The 20,247-nt window shown below is 42.2% G+C and overlaps 1 protein-coding gene across 12 annotated transcripts in view; it reads left to right on the forward strand.

Moving 5' to 3' along the window:
• focad (focadhesin) overlaps nt 1–20,247 on the forward strand; it is a 122,662-nt gene that overhangs the window by 52,363 nt on the left and 50,052 nt on the right. For all 12 annotated transcript variants that reach the window (XR_007939691.1, XM_051943824.1, XM_051943822.1 and 9 more), the window contains 6 exons: nt 13,768–14,028; nt 15,740–15,844; nt 16,093–16,194; nt 16,285–16,412; nt 16,777–16,903; nt 17,168–17,302. Coding sequence is in view for 11 of the 12 variants with exons in the window: in XM_051943824.1 (XP_051799784.1) it covers nt 13,768–14,028; nt 15,740–15,844; nt 16,093–16,194; nt 16,285–16,412; nt 16,777–16,903; nt 17,168–17,302 (858 nt within the window). In the remaining variant the exon portion in view is untranslated. The remainder of the gene's footprint in view (nt 1–13,767; nt 14,029–15,739; nt 15,845–16,092; nt 16,195–16,284; nt 16,413–16,776; nt 16,904–17,167; nt 17,303–20,247) is intronic.

Consider the following 20,247-nt stretch of genomic DNA (forward strand, 5'->3'; position numbering starts at 1 on the left):
TTTATAGGCAATGACCAAACTGAAGAAAACCGATTTGTGCTTAACTGAGGATTTTTTATTTTTATTTTTTTTTTGCAGTTTCTTGGGTTTGGATTAGCCTTGGGCGGTATCCAAATTTTGATACTGTCAAACTTCCTTCACATTTTACCGGGGTATACGGCATTACCGTGACTGTTACTGTTACTGGCTTGTGCCTTCAGGTTCGGAAATTGAATACTTGCAGCAGTGAGTGGGTGGTTGATTCGGAGATGCGTCCTTAGGTTAGAGGTGTTGCCATCTCTCGTGATCACCTTTTGATTGCAGTATTTACAAATGGCTTCATCAGTATTTACCGGCTCTCCTTTCTCGTTTGCCTGGAACCCGAAATACTCCCAAACTGCAGAAGTTGTGTCAGTCCGTGCAGGATCTGCCATCTTCCCCTCTCTCTCTCTCCTCCGCGCTGTCACATGATGATAGATGGATAGATAGATACTTTATTAATCTCCAAAGAGAAATTCACAGTTTCAGCAGCATGAAAGGTAAAGAACATGAGAGCATGCAAGTTACATATAAAACTATAATAAGATATAAACATCTGGCAGTTCAACAGTGCAGTAGTGCAGTTGTGCAAAATGACAGTGTGTTACTGTCTGCAGCAGTCTGTTTTTCACACTTTAGTCCAGCAAGGTAGGTGTGTGTGTGTGTGTGTGTGTGTGTGTGTGTGTGTGTGTGTGTGTGTGTGTGTGTGTGTGTGTGTGTGTGTGTGTGTGTGTGTGTGTGTGTGTGTGTGTGTGTGTGTGTGTGTGTGTGTGTGTGTGTGTGTGGTGAGTCTGGAGTTTTTGTTGTGTTATTTTGTCCATTTTAGCACCTCCCCGGTTGGTGTTGAAGAGTCGGATGGCGTGGGGGAGGAACGATCTCTTCAGTCTGTCTGTGGAGCAGGACAATGACAGCAGTCTGTCACTAAAGCTGCTTCTCTGTCTGGAGATGCTGCTGTGCAGAGGATGTCTTGAATTGTCTATGATGGACAGGAGCCTGTTCAATGTCCGTCGCTCTGCCACTGATGTTAGACTGTCCAGCTCTGTGCCAACAACAGAGCCCGCCTTCCTCACCAGTTTGTCCAGGCGTGCAGCATCCTTCTTTTTCAAGCTGCTTCCCCAGTAGCCTAGCCGCGCTAGACAACCCACGGCAACGAATTTAATTCTCTGCCAGGGTGGGTCTAGTTACCCTCCATAAGGCTCGAGGCTGGATTCTCCTAAAACTGGCCGGACCAATCACCATGAAGTGTAGAGTCAGAAGGCGGGCGTAACGAAGTGACGACAGAGGCGTGACGATTCTGACGGAAACAACCAGCGCACAGTAAACAGTTATCTTTGGACTCGGCTTTGGCCACAGCCCTTAAAGATTTGAAGCTAAAATTCAACTTGAAAGATAAACAAAGGACGGCACTGAAGTGTTTCATTGAGAAGAAAGACGTATTTGGACTTATGCCGACGGGATATGGCAAATCCTTAATATACCAGTTGGCTCCGCTGGTTGGGAAGCTAATGGGACTTAGCCACAATCCGCCGGTGCTCTCGGAACTCCGTCAGCCTATTCGTTGCGTTGATTGGTTGTATACCTACCCAATTGCTGCAGAGGGATTTGATAGACAACCTTTTAGCCCGCCTCCCTCCCTGTCGAGCTTCCCTAGACCCTTGTGCCGTCAGAAACATGGGTGTAGCATGGCTAGGCTACTTCCCTAGCACACTACTGCGTACATGAGGGCGCTCGCTACTACAGACTGATAAAAGATCTGTAGCAGCTTCTTGCAGATATTGAAGGACGCCAGCCTTCTGAGGAAGTACATGCAGCTCTGTCCCTTCCTACACAGAGCATCAGTGTTGGCAGACCAGTCCAGTTTGTCATCCAACTGCACTCCCAGGTATTTGTAGGTGTGGACCACCTCCACACGGTCCCCTTTGATCATGACCGGTTCTGGATGCAGCCTGGGTCTCCTATAGTCCACTACCATCTCCCTGGTCTTGGTGGTGTTGAGTAGCAGGCGGTTGGAGTCACACCATTTGACGATGTCCTGGATCAGTTCCCTGTACTCATCCTCCTGTCCACTCCTGATACACCCTACGATGGCTGTGTCATCTGCGAACTTCTGCACATGGCAGTGCTCCGTGTTGGACTGAAAGTCGGACGTGTACAGGGTGAACAGGACCGGAGAGAGTACAGTTCCCTGCGGTGCTCCTGTGCTGCTGGCCACAGTGTCGGACCTGCTGTCCCCCAACCTCATGTACTGAGGTCTGTTGGTCAGGTAGTCAGTAATCCATGCCACCAGGTGTGTTTCCACACCCATATCTGTCAGTTTGTCCCTGAGGAGCAGTGGCTGGATTGTATTAAAGGCACTGGAGAAGTCCAAAAATGTAATCCTCACAGCACCTCTATCCAGGTGAGAGAGAGATCGGTGGAGCAGAAAGGTGATAGCGTCCTCCACTCCGGTCTTCTCCCGATAAGCAAACTGCAGAGGGTCCAGGGCGTGGTGCGTCTGTGGCCTCAGGTGGTGTAGCAGCAACCGTTCCATGGTCTTCATCACGTGGGACATCAGGGCGACCGGTCTGAAGTCGTTCAGCTCACCAGGATGTGGTTTCTTTGGGACTGGAATGATGCAGGATGTCTTCCACAACTGGGGAACCCGCCCCTGTCCTAAGCTCAGATTGAATATGCGTTGGAGAGGGTGTCCCAGCTCCCTCGCGCAGGCCTTCAGTAGTCTCAGGGATACTCCATCAGGTCCTGCTGCTTTGTTGGGGTGCAGCCTCTTCAGCTCTCCGCAGACCTGAGCTGCTGTGATTGTCATGGGAGGTGTTATGGGGGGAGGGGTGGTGTCCTCATCTGTGTTGGTGTTGGCTTGTCGGGGAGTGGGGGTTGCTGTGTTCAGAGGTGTGGATGGGTTGGGGTGGTCAAACCTGTTGAAGAAGTGGTCGTCACGTTCATAAACTGTATGGAAAGTCTCCAAAAGTAGGCTAAAACATAACTGTTTAAGTAAATCTGAAAATTCAACCACGCATAAATGCTACTGGACAGAGAATCAATTTTAGGCATTAAATTACTTTTATTTGATATTTAATCCTGATGTTAACCTTTCCTGCCCCTCTCCCGACCGTGGTCAGGAAACCCAGGGGAGGACAGTTCTCTCGGGCCGAAGTTACTGTTGTTACTTCGGGGTTAACCCTCTTTCACTTCCTCAGCAGTCGCAGAAGGCAAAGACACAGGAGCCCGGCCTTATTGAAGAATACTGCAGCCTTTATTGTAAATTAACAGCGGCTGAACCATACAGTCGCGCTAAACCCAGCAGCTACACACCTCTTCTCTCTTCCTCCCCGAACAGACTCCCGTCTTCTTTGCTCGCGCTGCATTCAGGGTCGCTCAGACATCTCGCTCTCCCCCTCTCTCACACACCCACACACCCACACACCCACACACCCACACACCCACACACACACACACACACACACACACACACACACACACACGTTTGTTTTTCTATACCGGTGGGGACTTACCATTGACTCCCATTCATATCTAACTCCTAACCCTTACCCTAACCTTAACCATCACCAAATCAATGCCTAACCCTAAACAAACATTTTTGCACTTTTACGTTTTTTTATTAACAACAATATGGCCAAGAAAACGGTGTTGCCACCCGTGGGGACCTCATTTTAGGTCCCCACCGTAAGACAAGTCCCCACCTTTATAGCAAATAGTCAGGTCAAAGTCCCCACCGGTATAGCAGAAACAAGTACACACACACACACACACACACACACACACACACACACACACACACACACACACACACACACATGCTGCTCTCTCTCCCTCTCTCATAACGGAGCCACACACTCTCCTAACACTTATCTCCTGTATAAGAGCATTGCATTTTTTTCATGACGGTATTGGAACTGATACCACTGCTATTTTTAAACACCGGCGGTATACGGTATTACCGTAATACCGCCCAAGCCTAGTTTGGATACTGCTCCCCCTCTGTGTGCAACCTCATTTACTGTCACAGTCAAACAACTTGAGACTAAGGCACATATGATATGGATTTAATATGAATGAAAGTAGAATGAAACCGGTGTTTTGGCGCAAGCTATCGTGCGATTTCGGAACGAGATTTGCTTTCTAGCGTCCCGAGATTTGGATACAGACCACAACAAAGAGCGATCGCCAAGTAATATGGAGGTTTTCGTTCACTTCTCATCTCTAGTATGTTGTGGGACACTCGTTGAGACTATCCGAGCCGGTAAGTGTGGGGAAAAAAGCACGTTAGGGCGGACTTTGACGCGGGGGGCAAGTTGCCCAATACTTTTCGTTAGCTGAGCTGCTAGCTGAGCTGCGAAGCTGCCTGCCTGGCTAAATACTGGAGCTATGTCGAAAATTCATTTCTCCATCACTCACATGTATGAAAAGCCATATGAAAACAGACCCCAGATTGGAAAAAAAACGAAGTTCCCCTTTAAAATAACCATTCCCTGCAGGCTTTTATTTTGAAGGTGTATTTTTTTAATGCTATGGGCTTTTATTTTGTGACCATTCCAGCAGCACAGGAAGTGTTTCTCTTAGGAGAGTTTTCTTGACATGATGAAGACGCTGCTGAAAAGTCCCTGTCATCTTCCCTCCCCCGGTCTCACTCTCGCTCACCTTCTTCTTCTTTGGTGTTCATCTCCTTTCTTCTTTTGGAGTTAATGTCGGTTGGTAAACCAGCTCATTTACGCATCACTGTCTACTGGAGCAGAAGTTTGTCAGCAACAAAAAATACTCAATTGGAATTTAAAAAAAAAAATCCGTAAATTTACTGTTCGCACCTGCGCGAGTAGATGAAAAATTTACTCGCACTCGCTCAAATTTTGTTCGCAAAATGCGACCATTTAGTCGTAGTCTGGAGCCCTGGATACTTAACCCTCTGAACTCTGAGCAGTTTCATGGCATTTTCTTTTCTCCTGTCCCACTTTCATTCTCTGTAGGCTGATTTCTCCCTGCAGTATAAAGAGAATTCATATTTTTTTGTGCAATATGATGTAGTTATAATTCTATAAATCATTAAATTTGAATTTCTTTGAATATTAAACATTGGTGCTTCTGCATACTATAGATGTTAAGGAAATTCAATTCCAAGCTTCCTTTTGGAACATGTAGAACCCCCTCATCTTTATTAGCAGCAACATCAACAACAGACCACCAAACGAACAGCAACAATTTCCAGGACTCACCGAATACCTCACTTCCAGCGCACACATCGTCCACAGTAAAAGCATGGCTCAGAACAATGAGTGAAAGCGTACAAATTCCATATTGCTTAACACCCCCACTCGCCTACAACTCATTGGGTTACCTGGGAACACAACATTGTTATACACTTTTATGCGCCAAACATGTCTTTGACAAACCTTTTCAGTAGCTGGTTTTGTCATCACATCGGCAACCATTTGCTCAGTAGGACAATATTCCAGATACACTTTTTCACTGTTCATAACTTCCCTTATGAAGTGGTACTTGATGTCTATGTGTTTAGACCTTTGCCTGTTTACTGGATTTTTTGCAAATGCAGTAGTCCCTTGATTGTCTTCATACACTTTTGGTTGTGCATACTGATATTTGTCCATTCCTTTGAATAGCTGTTCCAAATATACACACGTGGACAAAATTGTTGGTACCCCTCAGTTAAAGAAGGAAAAACCCACAATTCTCACTGAAATCACTTGAAACTCACAAAAGTAACAATAAATAAAAATTTATTGAAAATTAAATAATCAAAAACAGCCATCACTTTTGAATTGTTGATTAACATAATTATTTAAAAAAACAAACTAATGAAACAGGCCTGGACAAAAATGATGGTACCTCTATAAAAGATTGAAAACTATTTGACCAGAGTGACATGATTAACTCAGGTGTGTCATTTAATTGACATCACAGGTGTTTCCAAACTCATAATCAGTCAGTCTGCCTATTTAAAGAGAGACAAGTAGTCACCCTGCTGTTTGGTGAAAAGGTGTGTACCACACTGAACATGGACAACAGAAAGCGAAGGAGAGAATTGTCCCAGGACATCCGAAAAAAAATGATAGACAAACATCTTAAAGGTAAAGGCTGTAAGACCATCTCTAAACAGCTTGAAGTTCCTGTGACAACAGTGGCTCATATTATTCAGAAGTTCAAGACCCACGGGACAGTAGCCAACCTCCCTGGACGTGGCCGCAAGAGGAAAATTGATGACAAATTGAAGAGACGGATCGTTGGAATTGTATCCAAAGAGCCCAGAGCAACCTCCAAAGAAATTAAAGGTGAACTCCAAGGCCAAGGTACATCAGTGTCAGATCGCACCATTCGTCATTGTTTGAGCCAAAGTGGACTTCATGGGAGACGACCAAGGAGGACACCACTGCTGAAAAAAACTCATAAAAAAGCCAGACTGGAATTTGCAAAAATGCATGTTGACAAGCCACAAAGCTTCTGGGAGAATGTCCTTTGGACAGATGAGACCAAACTGGAGCTTTTTGGTAAGGCACATCAACTCTATGTTCATAGACTCAAAAACCAAGCATACGAAGAAAAGAACACTGTCCCTACGGTGAAACATGGAGGAGGCTCAGTAATGTTTTGGGGCTGGTTTGCTGCATCTGGCACAGGGTGTCTTGAAAGTGTGCAAGGTACGATGAAATCTGAAGACTATCAAGGCATTCTGGAGAGAAATGTGCTGCCTAGTGTCAGAAAGCTTGGTCTCAGTCGCAGGTCATGGGTCTTCCAACAGGACAACCATCCAAAACACACAGCCAAAAACACCCAAGAATGGCTGAGAGAAAAGCTTTGGACTATTCTAAAGTGGCCTTCTATGAGCCCAGATCTGAATCCCATTGAACATATGTGGAAGGAGCTGAAACATGCCATTTGGAGAAGACACCCATCAAACCTGAGACAACTGGAGCTGTTTGCTCATGAGGAGTGGGCCAAAATACCTGTTGACAGCTGCAGAACGCTCATTGACAAATACAGAAATCGTTTAATTGCAGTGATTGCCTCAAAAGGTTGTGCAACAAAATATTAAGTTATGGGTACCATCATTTTTGTCCAGGCCTATTTCATTAGTTTTTTTTTTTTAAATAATTATGTTAATCAACAATTCAAAAGTGATGGCTGATTTTGATTATTTAATTTTCAATAAATTTTTATTTATTGTTACTTTTGTGAGTTTCAAGTGATTTCAGTGAGAATTGTGGGTTTTTCCTTCTTTAACTGAGGGGTACCAACAATTTTGTCCACGTGTGTATACATTCCTGTATAGCTGATGTATCCTGCTTCACAGGTAGAAAGTGCCACTGTTGGTTGTTTTCGTGACTTCCATGAAATCAGAGTGCTTTCTTCACTTAAGCTAACACCATAACCTGAGATACTGCGCCTGTCTGCTCTCTCTGATGCCCAGTCTACATCGTTGTACACTCTCAAACCTAGTTTACTTGTGTCATTTCTTTTGAAGCATAAACTCTGTTCTGCTTTACCTTTAAGGTACCTGAACACATTTTACAGTGCTCCAGTGCTCTTCACTTTTAGTTTCAAAATGCTGTGAGAGTTTACTGACCACAAAACTTATGTCTGGTCTAGTGCATGTGGACAAATATATTAAACTTCCTACTGCCTCTCTGTACTTTCTTGAATTTGTCATTTTTTTCAACATTTTCTGTGTAGTCAAGTTTCATTTCACATGAGGTCTCTCTGGGCTTACAATCCTCCATTCCAAATCTTTTAACATGTCTTGTTCACATGTCTTCTGGACATAACATCTTGACCGTCTGTTTGCTTAAAGTCTATTCCCAGAAAATGTTTAAGTCTTCCCAGATCTTCTATTTTGAACTTTTCCGTTAACATTGCTCTGACATTTGTCAATACACTTTCATTGCTAGCTGCTATGATCAGATCATCAACCCATATAATGAGGATTACCTTTTCATCATGTTTTCCTTTGTGTACACACAGTGATCAGCTGGATTCTGTATGAAACCATTTTCAATCAAAGATGCCTGCAACATAGCATTCCAGTTTCTATTGGACTGCTTGAGACGATAGAGAGACTTATGCAGCTTATACACTAGCTTTTTACCTGTCTCTGACTTTGTCTCATAACCTTCTGGTTGTTGTTTGTAAATATGATGTCTTGATGTCCATCTGATGCAGAACGAGATTCTCCTGCGCTGCCTTCTGGATGATCACCCTCTCACTGGTCATGTCAGCAGTAGGTGAGAATGTCTCACCGTAGTCAGTTCCTGGTTTTTGACTGTAGCCTTTTTCTATGTATCTTGCCTTGTGTTTATCTGATCCATCAATGTCACTTTTTAGGGCATACACCCACTTACCCCCACTGCTTGTTTGTCTGATGGCAGTTGGGTGAGACTAAAGGTCTCGTTTTCCTCCAGTGATTACAATGGAATCTTTGTAGGTCTGAGGGATGTCACACACAGCTCTGTAACAGAAATATATACATGTTTGTAGTTTGTCTATTTTTCCCTCTGTTCCAAAGTCCTGGAGGTAAGTTGGTTTCTTCCTTGCCCTCTGTGGCCTCATACTCTCAGCTTCAAATGCTGGTTGAGGTACTTCAGTCTGTTTTGGAACAATCTCAGAAACATCAATTTCATTACTGTGACTTGTTGCATTTTCCATTTTCATTCATCAACCTTTTCTCTGTTGTCATGGCTTATAGGCTGTACCTCTCTCTCACAGTACTCAATGTGTGATTCAGAAGTTTGTGTATCTTTATCATTAGCAGTTTTGGTTGTGAATTTCACTCATCTGTGCTTTTATACATTCTCTCTGTCTGGATAGTACACCAGATAAGCTGGACTGTTTTTGTCATAGCCAATGAAAATACCTTGTTCACATCTGGGATCTAAATTACCTTTCTCTTATTTGTAGGCAAAACAGATCAATCCAAATTTCTGCAGCTTGGAACCATCTGACTTCACACCTGTAAACATCTCATATGGAGTTTTTCCTGTTCGTCTACTGTAGCACCTGTTTCTCACATAGGCAGCTGCCTGTACAGCATAGCTCCATAGTTTATCTGGTAGTTTACTCTGTAGTACATTCAACTCCTGGGGCCTCATTTATAAAACATTGCGTAGGATCCATACTAAAAGTTTGACTACGCCGAAAATCTGAAATGGACATACGCCAAAAAATATTCTGATTTATAAAACGCAATTTCACCTTTATAAATCACACTCCAGCTGGAAGATTGCACAGGTGGATCCACCTCACATCCCGCCCACAACACACCCACATTTTACCATGAATGGTCAGTGCAAAGTAACTCATGAATGTATCTGTATATAAATAAGCTGCTGATCCACGGCATTTTATGCAGCGCCGCCTGCAGTCTTTTCCCTACACTGCTGTGCATCAGGATGAATGAATCTTGTGTTGACCCAGGCCACCCTGCCACTAAATATGTTATGATCATGTCCGATGTACAAATAATTTGTACACTGATTGAATGTACATTTTTTCGGTTCACACAGACAAATTCATTTTCACTTGGAGCCCTTACAGCAACATGAGTGCAGTCAGTTATGCCGATTACATTTGGGAAACCGGACATTGCTGCAAATTGCCGTTTAATGTTGGCCTGTTCACCCACAGTGTAAGGAAACCTGATGTATCGACTGGTCATGTGTATAATGCCATCCAAAACAGCTGACATTATTGCACTGAGGGATGGTTGTGATATCCCAGACTTAAAGGACATCATTTAACTGTATATCAGACCCAAACGGGATTTAGACAACAAATGTAACCTCATACATTCTTCATATAAAACACATTCCTGTCGGCCAATTCCCGCTGGAAGGAGCCGGTCGCCAGAAAGCCCAGACTGGTCAGCACCTGTCTGTACCGGGATGGCGTGGTTTCGGTGGGTGGGTCGGTCTAAGACAGGGCCCAGTTCTAGGGAATCTAAATCGGCTTATTAGCCAGTCATCATCATGGGCCAGGAAATCCCCGTGATCCCTATAATCTCTCTCCATTCTTAACCTACCATTTATGTGACTTCCAGCAATGCCAGCGCATCCATTGTGCCACATTACGCACGGCTGTCACCTGCTATTTATCCACTTGATCAGTGATTGGACTGATTATCATATGCCTTGTCCCGATTAGTAATCAATCAGTGCCATTCACAGCTCTATATCATTTGAAGATGGAAGTTTGATATATGAACGTAGTTCTGCAAATACAGTCATAGGCCGAATGGCGCACTAAAGGAACATCTACAACAATGAGGGTTTATGATTATCCGGCTCTACAAGTCTAATATGTGATGACAATAAAGGTTAGAGATCAATCTGGCTTTAATTCACCACTTCACTCTCCGGCATTGCCGTTCCCTCTGTCTCCAAAATGTGCGTAAGCAATCATGAAGGTTGGTGCACCTGTGCGCCTATTCTCACGCCAAGTTTATTTTTATAAATCACAACCTTTCTGTAGAAAGTGGCGTACGCAACTTTCTAGCCTGTTTTGTGCATACGCAAGCTTTATAAATGAGGCCCCTGCCCATTTCATAAAGGTTTCGCCATCCTCTCTCTGCTGTGCCATTTTGGTGGGGCGAATAGGGTGCAGATTTTTCATGCCTTATCCTATTCTTAGTTAACAGTTGTTGGAACTCTCTTGTTATGAACTGAGTGCCTTTGTCTGCCAAGATTTTTTCTGTGGAATTAACTGCATCACTTTTGGCTTTCAGGAAGTACACAAACATTGTATCGGAATAGTCATCTGTGAAAGATTGAGCATACCTGTGTCCCTCTATGCTTGTGGTTCTCATTGGACCTGCTAGATTAGTGTGGACCAGCTGTAAGGGTTTTAGAGCCTTTCTGTCTGGTTCTATTTCTACTCTATGTGAACTTGCCTTGCGTACACACTTCACATGTCTTAGCCGGCCTGACCTCACTTCCCTTTATCCCCATACCTTTTACAGCACCTTGCAACTTCTGTGCATCCTCATAACTGCAATGTCCCATAATCTCATGCCAAGTCTATGTCTCACCTTGAAGAGATAATCATCATCACTGCCTTCCTGCTTTTCCTCTACAACTTTTCTGACACCCTCTTGTTCCCCCTTTTTCGTGCACAGGGATTCTTTATGTGTGTTGCTTCTACAGTGAGTGCACCACACTTTTTTGAGAACGGTGTCTTGCTATATGTCCTTTAATTCCACATCTGTAGCATGTCATACTGACATCTTCATGCCTTTTGTTATTTAAGTGTTTACTCGGATTTTGTTTGCTATATTTCATGTGAGTTTTCATCACATTGTCCGTCGGTTCAGCTGTTTTCATTTTCTCAGCTTCCTCGTAGATTCTCAGTCTCCTTTTAAAGTCTGAATGTGACTTCATCTTCGTTTTGAGTCATATAGACAGCTAGTGGCTTGAAAAAGTCTGGTAGCCCACCAAGTACCATGGCCACACTTAGTCCATTGCTCATGGTTTCACCTACATCTCTCAGGATGTAATGAGATTTTCTGCTCTTATGATGGAGTCTGTAACACTTTCGCCGTCTGTCATCTGTAGCTTGGTCAATGATGTGTATAGACCTATTATTCTTGGCTTGCTATTCCTCGAGTAATGCTCTTTCAATATCTTCAGGGCTTTCCTGCCATCAGCAGCATTATGCTTAATTAACGAGAGGCTTTTATTATCTATCAGTCTTACCAGTTCAGCATAGCAGTCAGCATTCTTCTTGCTATCTTGAGCTAGCTTGTTCTTCACTAGCCTCAGCGGGTGGTTTATGTAAAGTAGTTTCTTATAAATTTATATGTGCAAGTGGCCAAGGAACCTTGTCTCCCAGAAGCCATACTTTTCTTCTGTTCCATAAAAAATGAGTTGCTGCGATAGAACTCCTGTCGCTCCTCTGTTCGCCATCTTCATACGTGTTTAACGTCGACAGTCTGTCTGCTAACAACTAGCTTTGGCGCTCGTGTAATGCTTCACGAAAAGACTCTTCACAACTTTACCGTGTACTCATCTCTGGGTTGGTTCTTTTCCTTTGGAGAAGCTCCATATCTTACTTCAGCAAACTTCTCCCAGTCATTGGGATTTCAATTCCGGGCTTCCTATTGGAACATGTAGAACCGCCTCATCTTTATTAGCAGCAACATCAACAACAGACCGCCAAAAGAACAGCGACAATTTCCGGCAATCACCGAATACCTCACTTCCGGCCCACACATTGTTCACAATAAAAGCATGGCTCAGAACAATGAGTGAAAGCGTACAAATTCCATATTTCTTAACAATAGATATTTTACTACTGCATTTTTACAATTACGCTAATAAGACTTTTTTTTAATTACTCTGCACATCAACTTTAGAAAGCTATCTCGCCATAACGAATGTATCTTCCATCAACTTGCTGATGTCCTGCTCCTCTTCAAATAATTTAGTATTCCTCTCAAATTCTGTAATTTGTTTCCATATTTGTCTCATCTCTTCTCTGTGTAAACAGAGCCTGCAGCTCAGTTAAGGATGTCGCAGAATTTTTCTCACTGTTGAATGGTTGAACAGTTGAGTCACTCATGGATCCTCATATGTTGCTGAGGAAAGCAGATTTTTATTTTTTTTGCTTTTTTTTAATAGATTCTGGAGCAAATTATTTTGTGTGGAATGAGATGTGCAGAATAAAATGATTGTAATGAAACATCACCATTTTTAACCTCAGACTTGACCTGTCTGTCACACATGATTAGTTTAAGGACCATTGGAAAGCTAAAAATCTGACAATTATCTCGGTTTTTACAGTTTCTGGCTTCAATAAGTGGTGTAAATTTCCCATTTAGACATATGTTTGAAACCTACTATTTGCCTTTAGAGGGTTAAGATGAAAGCTAATGTTGCCTTTGGAAGTACAGATGAGTCACTAACCTTGTGAAAAAAATGTCTGTGTGCTCACTTGCTGAATAAATCCTCCTGAATTGTGATAGCTTCAGGCACATTTAGCTTTTGCTGCCAAATTTTTGCTCTCAGTTATACCCCCAACACCAGTCCAAGTAACATATATGCACAGCGTTTAGCTCCCTTTAGCGAGAGAGATTTCTGTATGTTCTGTATTTTTGTTTTATGACACAAACTATTTTGAGTGCATTAACGTTCCACCATCTGCCTCCTTGTAAAAATGCTGTATTTGCATAAGGGAGTAACTGTTACTCTTCCAACTAATAACAAAGCAGCAGTTGCAGAAACAACCACAGACACAAAACTGCAACATATTAGTTTGTCTCTCTTACCCACAAACATTGACATTTAATAGTGCTGCACCTTGACTCATTTACCATGGTGTTAAACAGACAATAGTCAGCAGAACTGACCCTGCTAATGTCAGTTAGCTAATGTACCTTCAAATGCTTCTATTTCTTATCAGTTAACTGCAACTGACAGTTTCAGCCAGCTTCACAACATGTTTACATTGGACCTCATTTAATAGGAAAGTCAGTCTTTTTTATTACTGTAACAAGTATTGATAGTTTATGTGACATTATGTCACATTTCAGCTCAAAATTAGAAGTTTTGTGTATACGCATGTCACACGTCTCTTACAGCCGATTCATAATAGACGCGACTCTCAACAATTGCAAGTTGAAGTGCTAAAACTTTAGAAGGTTTTATTACACTTTTTGTATGAGGTTTGTTCCCTTTTTTTTAGTTTTGTTTGTGTATATTGAGAATACAGATTTATTTTTAGTCTTCCTTTCCTCAGCCTGGCCCTCCATTGGCACTTCCTCTCAGTCCGTGGTACAGCGAGCTCAGCGTGGCTTTGTCCATCCTGCACAAAGTGGCCAGCAATCCAGCAGCAGCAGCTGATTGGCTGTTGGCGGTCAGCTCAGCCCTGTCATCCAGCCAGCGCCTGCCCTCCTCCCTCCTCCTCATTGTGACCCATCTAATCGTCACTGGTCAGGAAGACGTTTGCCAGCTGGCTTTGAAAGCAAGCCAGGCCATCGCTGGTGCCGACCCCTGCCAGGTAGATAATCCCCACAGCTGTTTCTCCAAAGTTTTTAGTCAATGACTTGAGTATTAGAGGAAGTTTCTTTAAAAACTAAAAAAAATGCATGAATTATCTCCATGCAAAACAAGTTACACCAGTCCTTTGTGTTCTGCCCTTAGCTCATCTAGTTATTATCTACAAAGGTGTAATAGGTGGTTCTCCTTCTTCTTCCTCTATTCATTAGTGACCTTGATTTGTATATTAGTTAGTTCCTTTAGCTGGTGACAGAATACATTGTCATTATTGTCTGCATTCAGCACTGATGGGAAATATTCAGTAGGTTATACTCATGCACTATACGTGTTTTAACTAATGGGAACTTGGCATGTTGTACATCTTTATATACAGTCTGTGGTTGGAATGGACAGTTTCATTAACAGCATATAGATACTGTGATTACAAAGTGGAATGTCAGACGTTCTATGCCATTGATACAATACAACAGCAGCACCATCTTAAAAACCCCTTACCTGCCTTTAGCTACTGGATTGTCTTCAGTTGTTTAAAGAGAGAGCATTAAACTGACAGATTTCCTTCTGGCCCTCGGGGAATATAAATGTAGTTGCTAGCTCCAGAAGATGATTTGAAATATCACATGGTGTTATAGGTGCCTCGTTACTCAGACTCATAGACACCTTCCGAGTATACCCCCGCTGCTCTAATTGCTCCCGGAGTGCCACTTCTGCCGGTGCTTTAATGCATTAGTAGAAGGTTATTGGCATTGTAGAATCCTTTGGATTTGCCTGTTCACTGTAGCTCATCACCTCACATCTGCCTGCGTACAGTAGCAAACATCTTGTAGGTTTGCAAAGGCTCTTTGTTGCAAGAGATGAGGGTATTAACAAAGCTGACCACTGTCTGCAGATTCACTGGTGGTGCGGAGAAAATGATTATTTTATTACTACTCACTGTGATTTACTGGAATCATATTTATTGATCGAAAGTGACAGTCTAAGGTCAGCAACAGACATTTAGAGATTGAACTGGCAAGAAAACCTCCATTTTCTTGCTGTATGCCCCTCCTTCCTGCTCTCAAGCCTTGCAGGTGAAGAGGTTGCTAAGGAACGGCCAAGGTGCAGGGCATCAGCAAGTGTTTTATGTTAATTAAAGGCTGTAACACTGTAGAGCTGTTGTCTATCCAAGGGACTTGGCTAGTTCTTATTTTTAACCACAGCACTGAAGGTAGTAATTAAGTGCAACCCCACATTTACCTTCATGCCACTCTCCAACTTTAGTCTATAAAGCCTTAATGACCAGACTATATAAGGGGTTAAATGAGAGTGACTCAGATGTCCACAATCATGTGTCAGACCATGAAGGGGCTGGGAGGTGAGGCAGCCTATCACCTGAAACGGTTAATCTGTGGTGACAGTATGTCCTGATACTGTCACCACAGCTCACCCTGCTGAAATTTGTGCATAGCTAAAGGTCAAGTCAACTACTTACTACTAACAAACCCCAATAGAAGTCACCTCTACAGCACCTGACACCCTCTGCACCTAGAGCTTAGAATCAGAGAGAAAAGATCCCCAAAAAGCCCTTTAAAAGATATTAAGTTGGACAATGAATCAAGGCTTCAAATGTAGGACGTTTGGATTCATTTAGTCTGGTTAATACATTCTGTGAGGCATTCTTAGTAGCTTTCGCTATGCGTTTCTTTCAACTAAACTCTCATGTATGTCTGCAGGTTCCTTCCCTCATTCCTGTTCTGTTGTTCAGACTGGCCAAAGAACAGAATCCAGGCCTAGCTCATGCTGTGCTGAACTGCCTGCCAAACCTCGGGACTCATAAGGTACAGAGGACCTCTGTCCTCCCCTTGTCCTCTTTTACAATGAGTTTCATCTGACATGTGGTTCTATATCAAGTGATTTACGCTCTAAGGAGCATAAACCACTATATATATATATCTGTCTTGTGTACACCCCAATTATGTCAGTGCATGCATTACCTTTGAACATGCTTGTGATTCTTTTTCGAAGATAATTCATACACCAAGTATAAAGAACTGACTGGCTCTGATTGAGTGCTTTAATATTCCAGCTCTGTGTCCCTATGGTGCTGCAGACTCTGCACATGCTAGCCAGTGCCCCCAAGCTGAGAGGGGTGGCAATGCGCCTCATGACTGCTCTCTGGAAGAAACAGGTATGGAATTAATAATGATCATCACAATTATCATATGTCTTGATCGAATCTAAAAAAATTCTTGTTTACTGCTTTGTTTGTGTCTGTAAGGACCGAATCTACCCAGAGCTGCAGCGTGTCCTAGACCAGCAGGACAACAGGGTGGTGGTGGGGAAGGACACCCAGTGGGAGCAGATCCTAGCCAGGGCCGCCTGCCTGAGAGACATTTGCAGAGAGAGGTGAGAGATCCGAGATCCATAATCAAAAGCTGCAGCCACAATGACTAGAATTCATAATAATATCATTAGTTAATCCTGAAACATGAGCTGTTCCTGGATATACTAGCTAGTTTACAGTATAACTAAGTAAGATTGTATGTGAATTTGATGTCAAGTAAGCCTGGAAAATTTGCACAGGAGATTTTCCAGTCATTTTATATCAAATGCTACTAGATACAGCTAGAAAAGACAATGAAGATCTTTGTAAGAAAGAAGGGAGACCTTTAAATATCTTCTAGGGCCTTGATATTTCCTTTAAAGTGGCATTTTATGACCAGCACAAACTTGCCTTATGCGTACGTGTTTCTGTGCATATGTGTGTCAGGCCTTACCAGCATGGAGGTGACATGTTGGCTGCCATTATACTCACTCTGAAGCAGTGTAACAGACCAGACCTGGCAACTCCTGCTGCTCTCGCCCTGCAAGGACTACAAGAGCTGTGTCGAGCAGAGGTACTGCATATGAACACATGGAATTTTCTGTTTTCAAACTCCTTATACTGTCACAAGGATCAGGATTACACAGTTATTTGGGTAAATGTGCAGAATAAAACCCCCTTTTTTTTTTCTTTTTTTTTTAAGATTTGAGATAGGCTTACAGGTTTGACTCAGCAAAGCTAAAGACATAACTCAATCAGTCTACCCCTTGTAGCAGAGTCTAGCTGCAGTTATGCTGGCAAATATGATTAGTTGAGTTTCATGTGGCTTGTTTTACAGGTTGTGGACATTATCTCCACATGGAGAAATCTTGGGCCTGAGCTGAGTTGCGACACCCGTCCACTAATCATGAAAGCCATAGCTGAGCTTCTGGCTCTGGTTCCCCAGCTCTCTGTCAAGTCAGAGGAGTATGAGGTACCTGGTCTAATTTTTTTACAAGATTCTTTTTTCACTGTGTTTGACTAGCCATCATTGCTTCGTATTGCATGTTCCTGTCCTGTTTTGTCTTTGTGTCAGTCTGCGTTTGACTGCAGTAGTGGAGGAAGTACTTACATGTTTTACATAAGTCCAGAAGTATTTTGATCAAAATGTACTTAGAGTACCAAAAAATTAAGTATTCAGTTTTTAGAATGGGCCACTGTATTCCTATAGCTAGTAACAGTAGGGCTAGTTTAAATTATTTTACATACTGCTTGGTAGTTTGAGAAATTGTACTTGGAGATCAGTTAGGTTTTATCTTAATCTGTAGCAACACATTATGTGTTGATTGTATTTTTCTACTATCAGTTTGAATCTGATAATGAAGAGTAACTAAAATGATTAAATAAATGCAATAAAATAAAGTAAAAAGCACATTTCCCTCGAAAGTTGTTAGATTGAGAAATATAGCTGTAGAAGTTCCAAACACTCAAGTAAAGTACAGTTACCTTAAAGCTACTAAAGTACAGTGCCTGAGTAAGTGTAGTTAGTTACATTCCATCACTGTGAATTGGTATAATACATCACTAGTCAAGACCAGATCAAGAAGAAGAAAGGACCATGACCAGTTACCTTACAGTGTAACCATAATTGTGCAGGTTATTAATGAATATACTGCCTTACCAAGGCAGAACACAGCTACTACATATTGGTTCAATTGAGTTTGCACCACTATTTCACTTTCTTAAATCTATTTTTCAATATAGAAGGTTTTATGTCATAAAAATGTGTCATTTTTATAAAAAAAAGTCCCTTCACAGTAACTACAAAACTGAAGAGCAGCAAAATGTCATATGCGTACATTGTTTGCATTGTATGTCTGTGCTGGTGCCAGGTTTATGTTGCTGTATTGCAGTGTAGTGTGTGAAGTGTTCAGCTGATCAGAACACCTATCGCACTCTCCATTGCAGAAAAACAGAACTAAGTTACTACTCAGCTTAAGTTATAGAAAGGAAGGGAAATAAGTTCATGACAGAGAAGAAAAAAGCAAAATTCCATTCAAAGATATCCAACTTAGACGATTTCTTTAACTGCCATCTTACTGGTGGTTGAGCTACACAGAAACACCTGAATCCCGTGAGATACCTGAAGTGTATGTTAATTCAAAATATTATTTATTTTCATCAGCCAACTAGTTAAAACGGATCATAAAGCTGAATGTCTATGGTTTGAGCATGCTGCAGAAAATCAGAGTGCAGTAGTAGTGCTGTATTTTCTGCTTCTGTATGGCTTCTAATTTGATATTTTTAGAGGACCAAGTGTCAGCCTGAAAAGACATGATTAAGATATTTTAGGATTTATGTTTGCCATCTCAATCTGGGAGCTGAATCATCACACCATTTTGCTTTTGTAATTAAAAGGTTATAGATGTTCAGAAGTATGAAAATAAGTTACCAAAGTAATTTTGATGGTGTGAACAATTTATCAAAGGAGCACCAGACCTTAAACTTTTTGCACAGTTACATAATTAAACTAAAGACACAACAGAGATAGGAGTGAGGTTTAAATAAACTGAATGTACAGTATTTTTATCGGTAAACTATTTTAGTCTTTGAAAAAGACTGACATACACACGTGGACAAAATTGTTGGTACCCCTCAGTTAAAGAAGGAAAAACCCACAATTCTCACTGAAATCACTTGAAACTCACAAAAGTAACAATAAATAAAAATGTATTGAAAATTAAATTATCAAAATCAGCCATCACTTTTGAATTGTTGATTAACATAATTATTTAAAAAAACAAACTAATGAAATAGGGCTGGACAAAAATGATGGTACCCATAACTTAATATTTTGTTGCACAACCTTTTGAGGCAATCACTGCAATTAAACGATTTCTGTATTTGTCAATGAGCGTTCTGCAGCTGTCAACAGGTATTTTGGCCCACTCCTCATGAGCAAATAGCTCCAGTTGTCTCAGGTTTGATGGGTGTCTTCTCCAAATGGCATGTTTCAGCTCCTTCCACATATGTTCAATGGGATTCAGATCTGGGCTCATAGAAGGCCACTTTAGAATAGTCCAACGCTTTTCTCTCAGCCATTCTTGGGTGTTTTTGGCTGTGTGTTTTGGATGGTTGTCCTGTTGGAAGACCCATGACCTGCGACTGAGACCAAGCTTTCTGACACTAGGCAGCACATTTCTCTCCAGAATGCCTTGATAGTCTTCAGATTTCATCGTACCTTGCACACTTTCAAGACACCCTGTGCCAGATGCAGCAAACCAGCCCCAAAACATTACTGAGCCTCCTCCATGTTTCACCGTAGGGACAGTGTTCTTTTCTTCGTATGCTTGGTTTTTGAGTCTATGAACGTAGAGTTGATGTGCCTTACCAAAAAGCTCCAGTTTGGTCTCATCTGTCCAAAGGACATTCTCCCAGAAGCTTTGTGGCTTGTCAACATGCATTTTTGCAAATTCCAGTCTGGCTTTTTTATGAGTTTTTTTCAGCAGTGGTGTCCTCCTTGGTCGTCTCCCATGAAGTCCACTTTGGCTCAAACAATGACGAATGGTGCGATCTGACACTGATGTACCTTGGCCTTGGAGTTCACCTTTAATTTCTTTGGAGGTTGCTCTGGGCTCTTTGGATACAATTCCAACGATCCGTCTCTTCAATTTGTCATCAATTTTCCTCTTGCGGCCACGTCCAGGGAGGTTGGCTACTGTCCCGTGGGTCTTGAACTTCTGAATAATATGAGCCACTGTTGTCACAGGAACTTCAAGCTGTTTAGAGATGGTCTTATAGCCTTTACCTTTAAGATGTTTGTCTATCATTTTTTTTCGGATGTCCTGGGACAATTCTCTCCTTCGCTTTCTGTTGTCCATGTTCAGTGTGGTACACACCTTTTCACCAAACAGCAGGGTGACTACTTGTCTCCCTTTA

The sequence above is a fragment of the Acanthochromis polyacanthus genome, chromosome 23 (genome assembly GCF_021347895.1).
Source record: "Acanthochromis polyacanthus isolate Apoly-LR-REF ecotype Palm Island chromosome 23, KAUST_Apoly_ChrSc, whole genome shotgun sequence".
In the NCBI taxonomy this organism is placed as follows: Eukaryota; Metazoa; Chordata; class Actinopteri; family Pomacentridae; genus Acanthochromis; species Acanthochromis polyacanthus.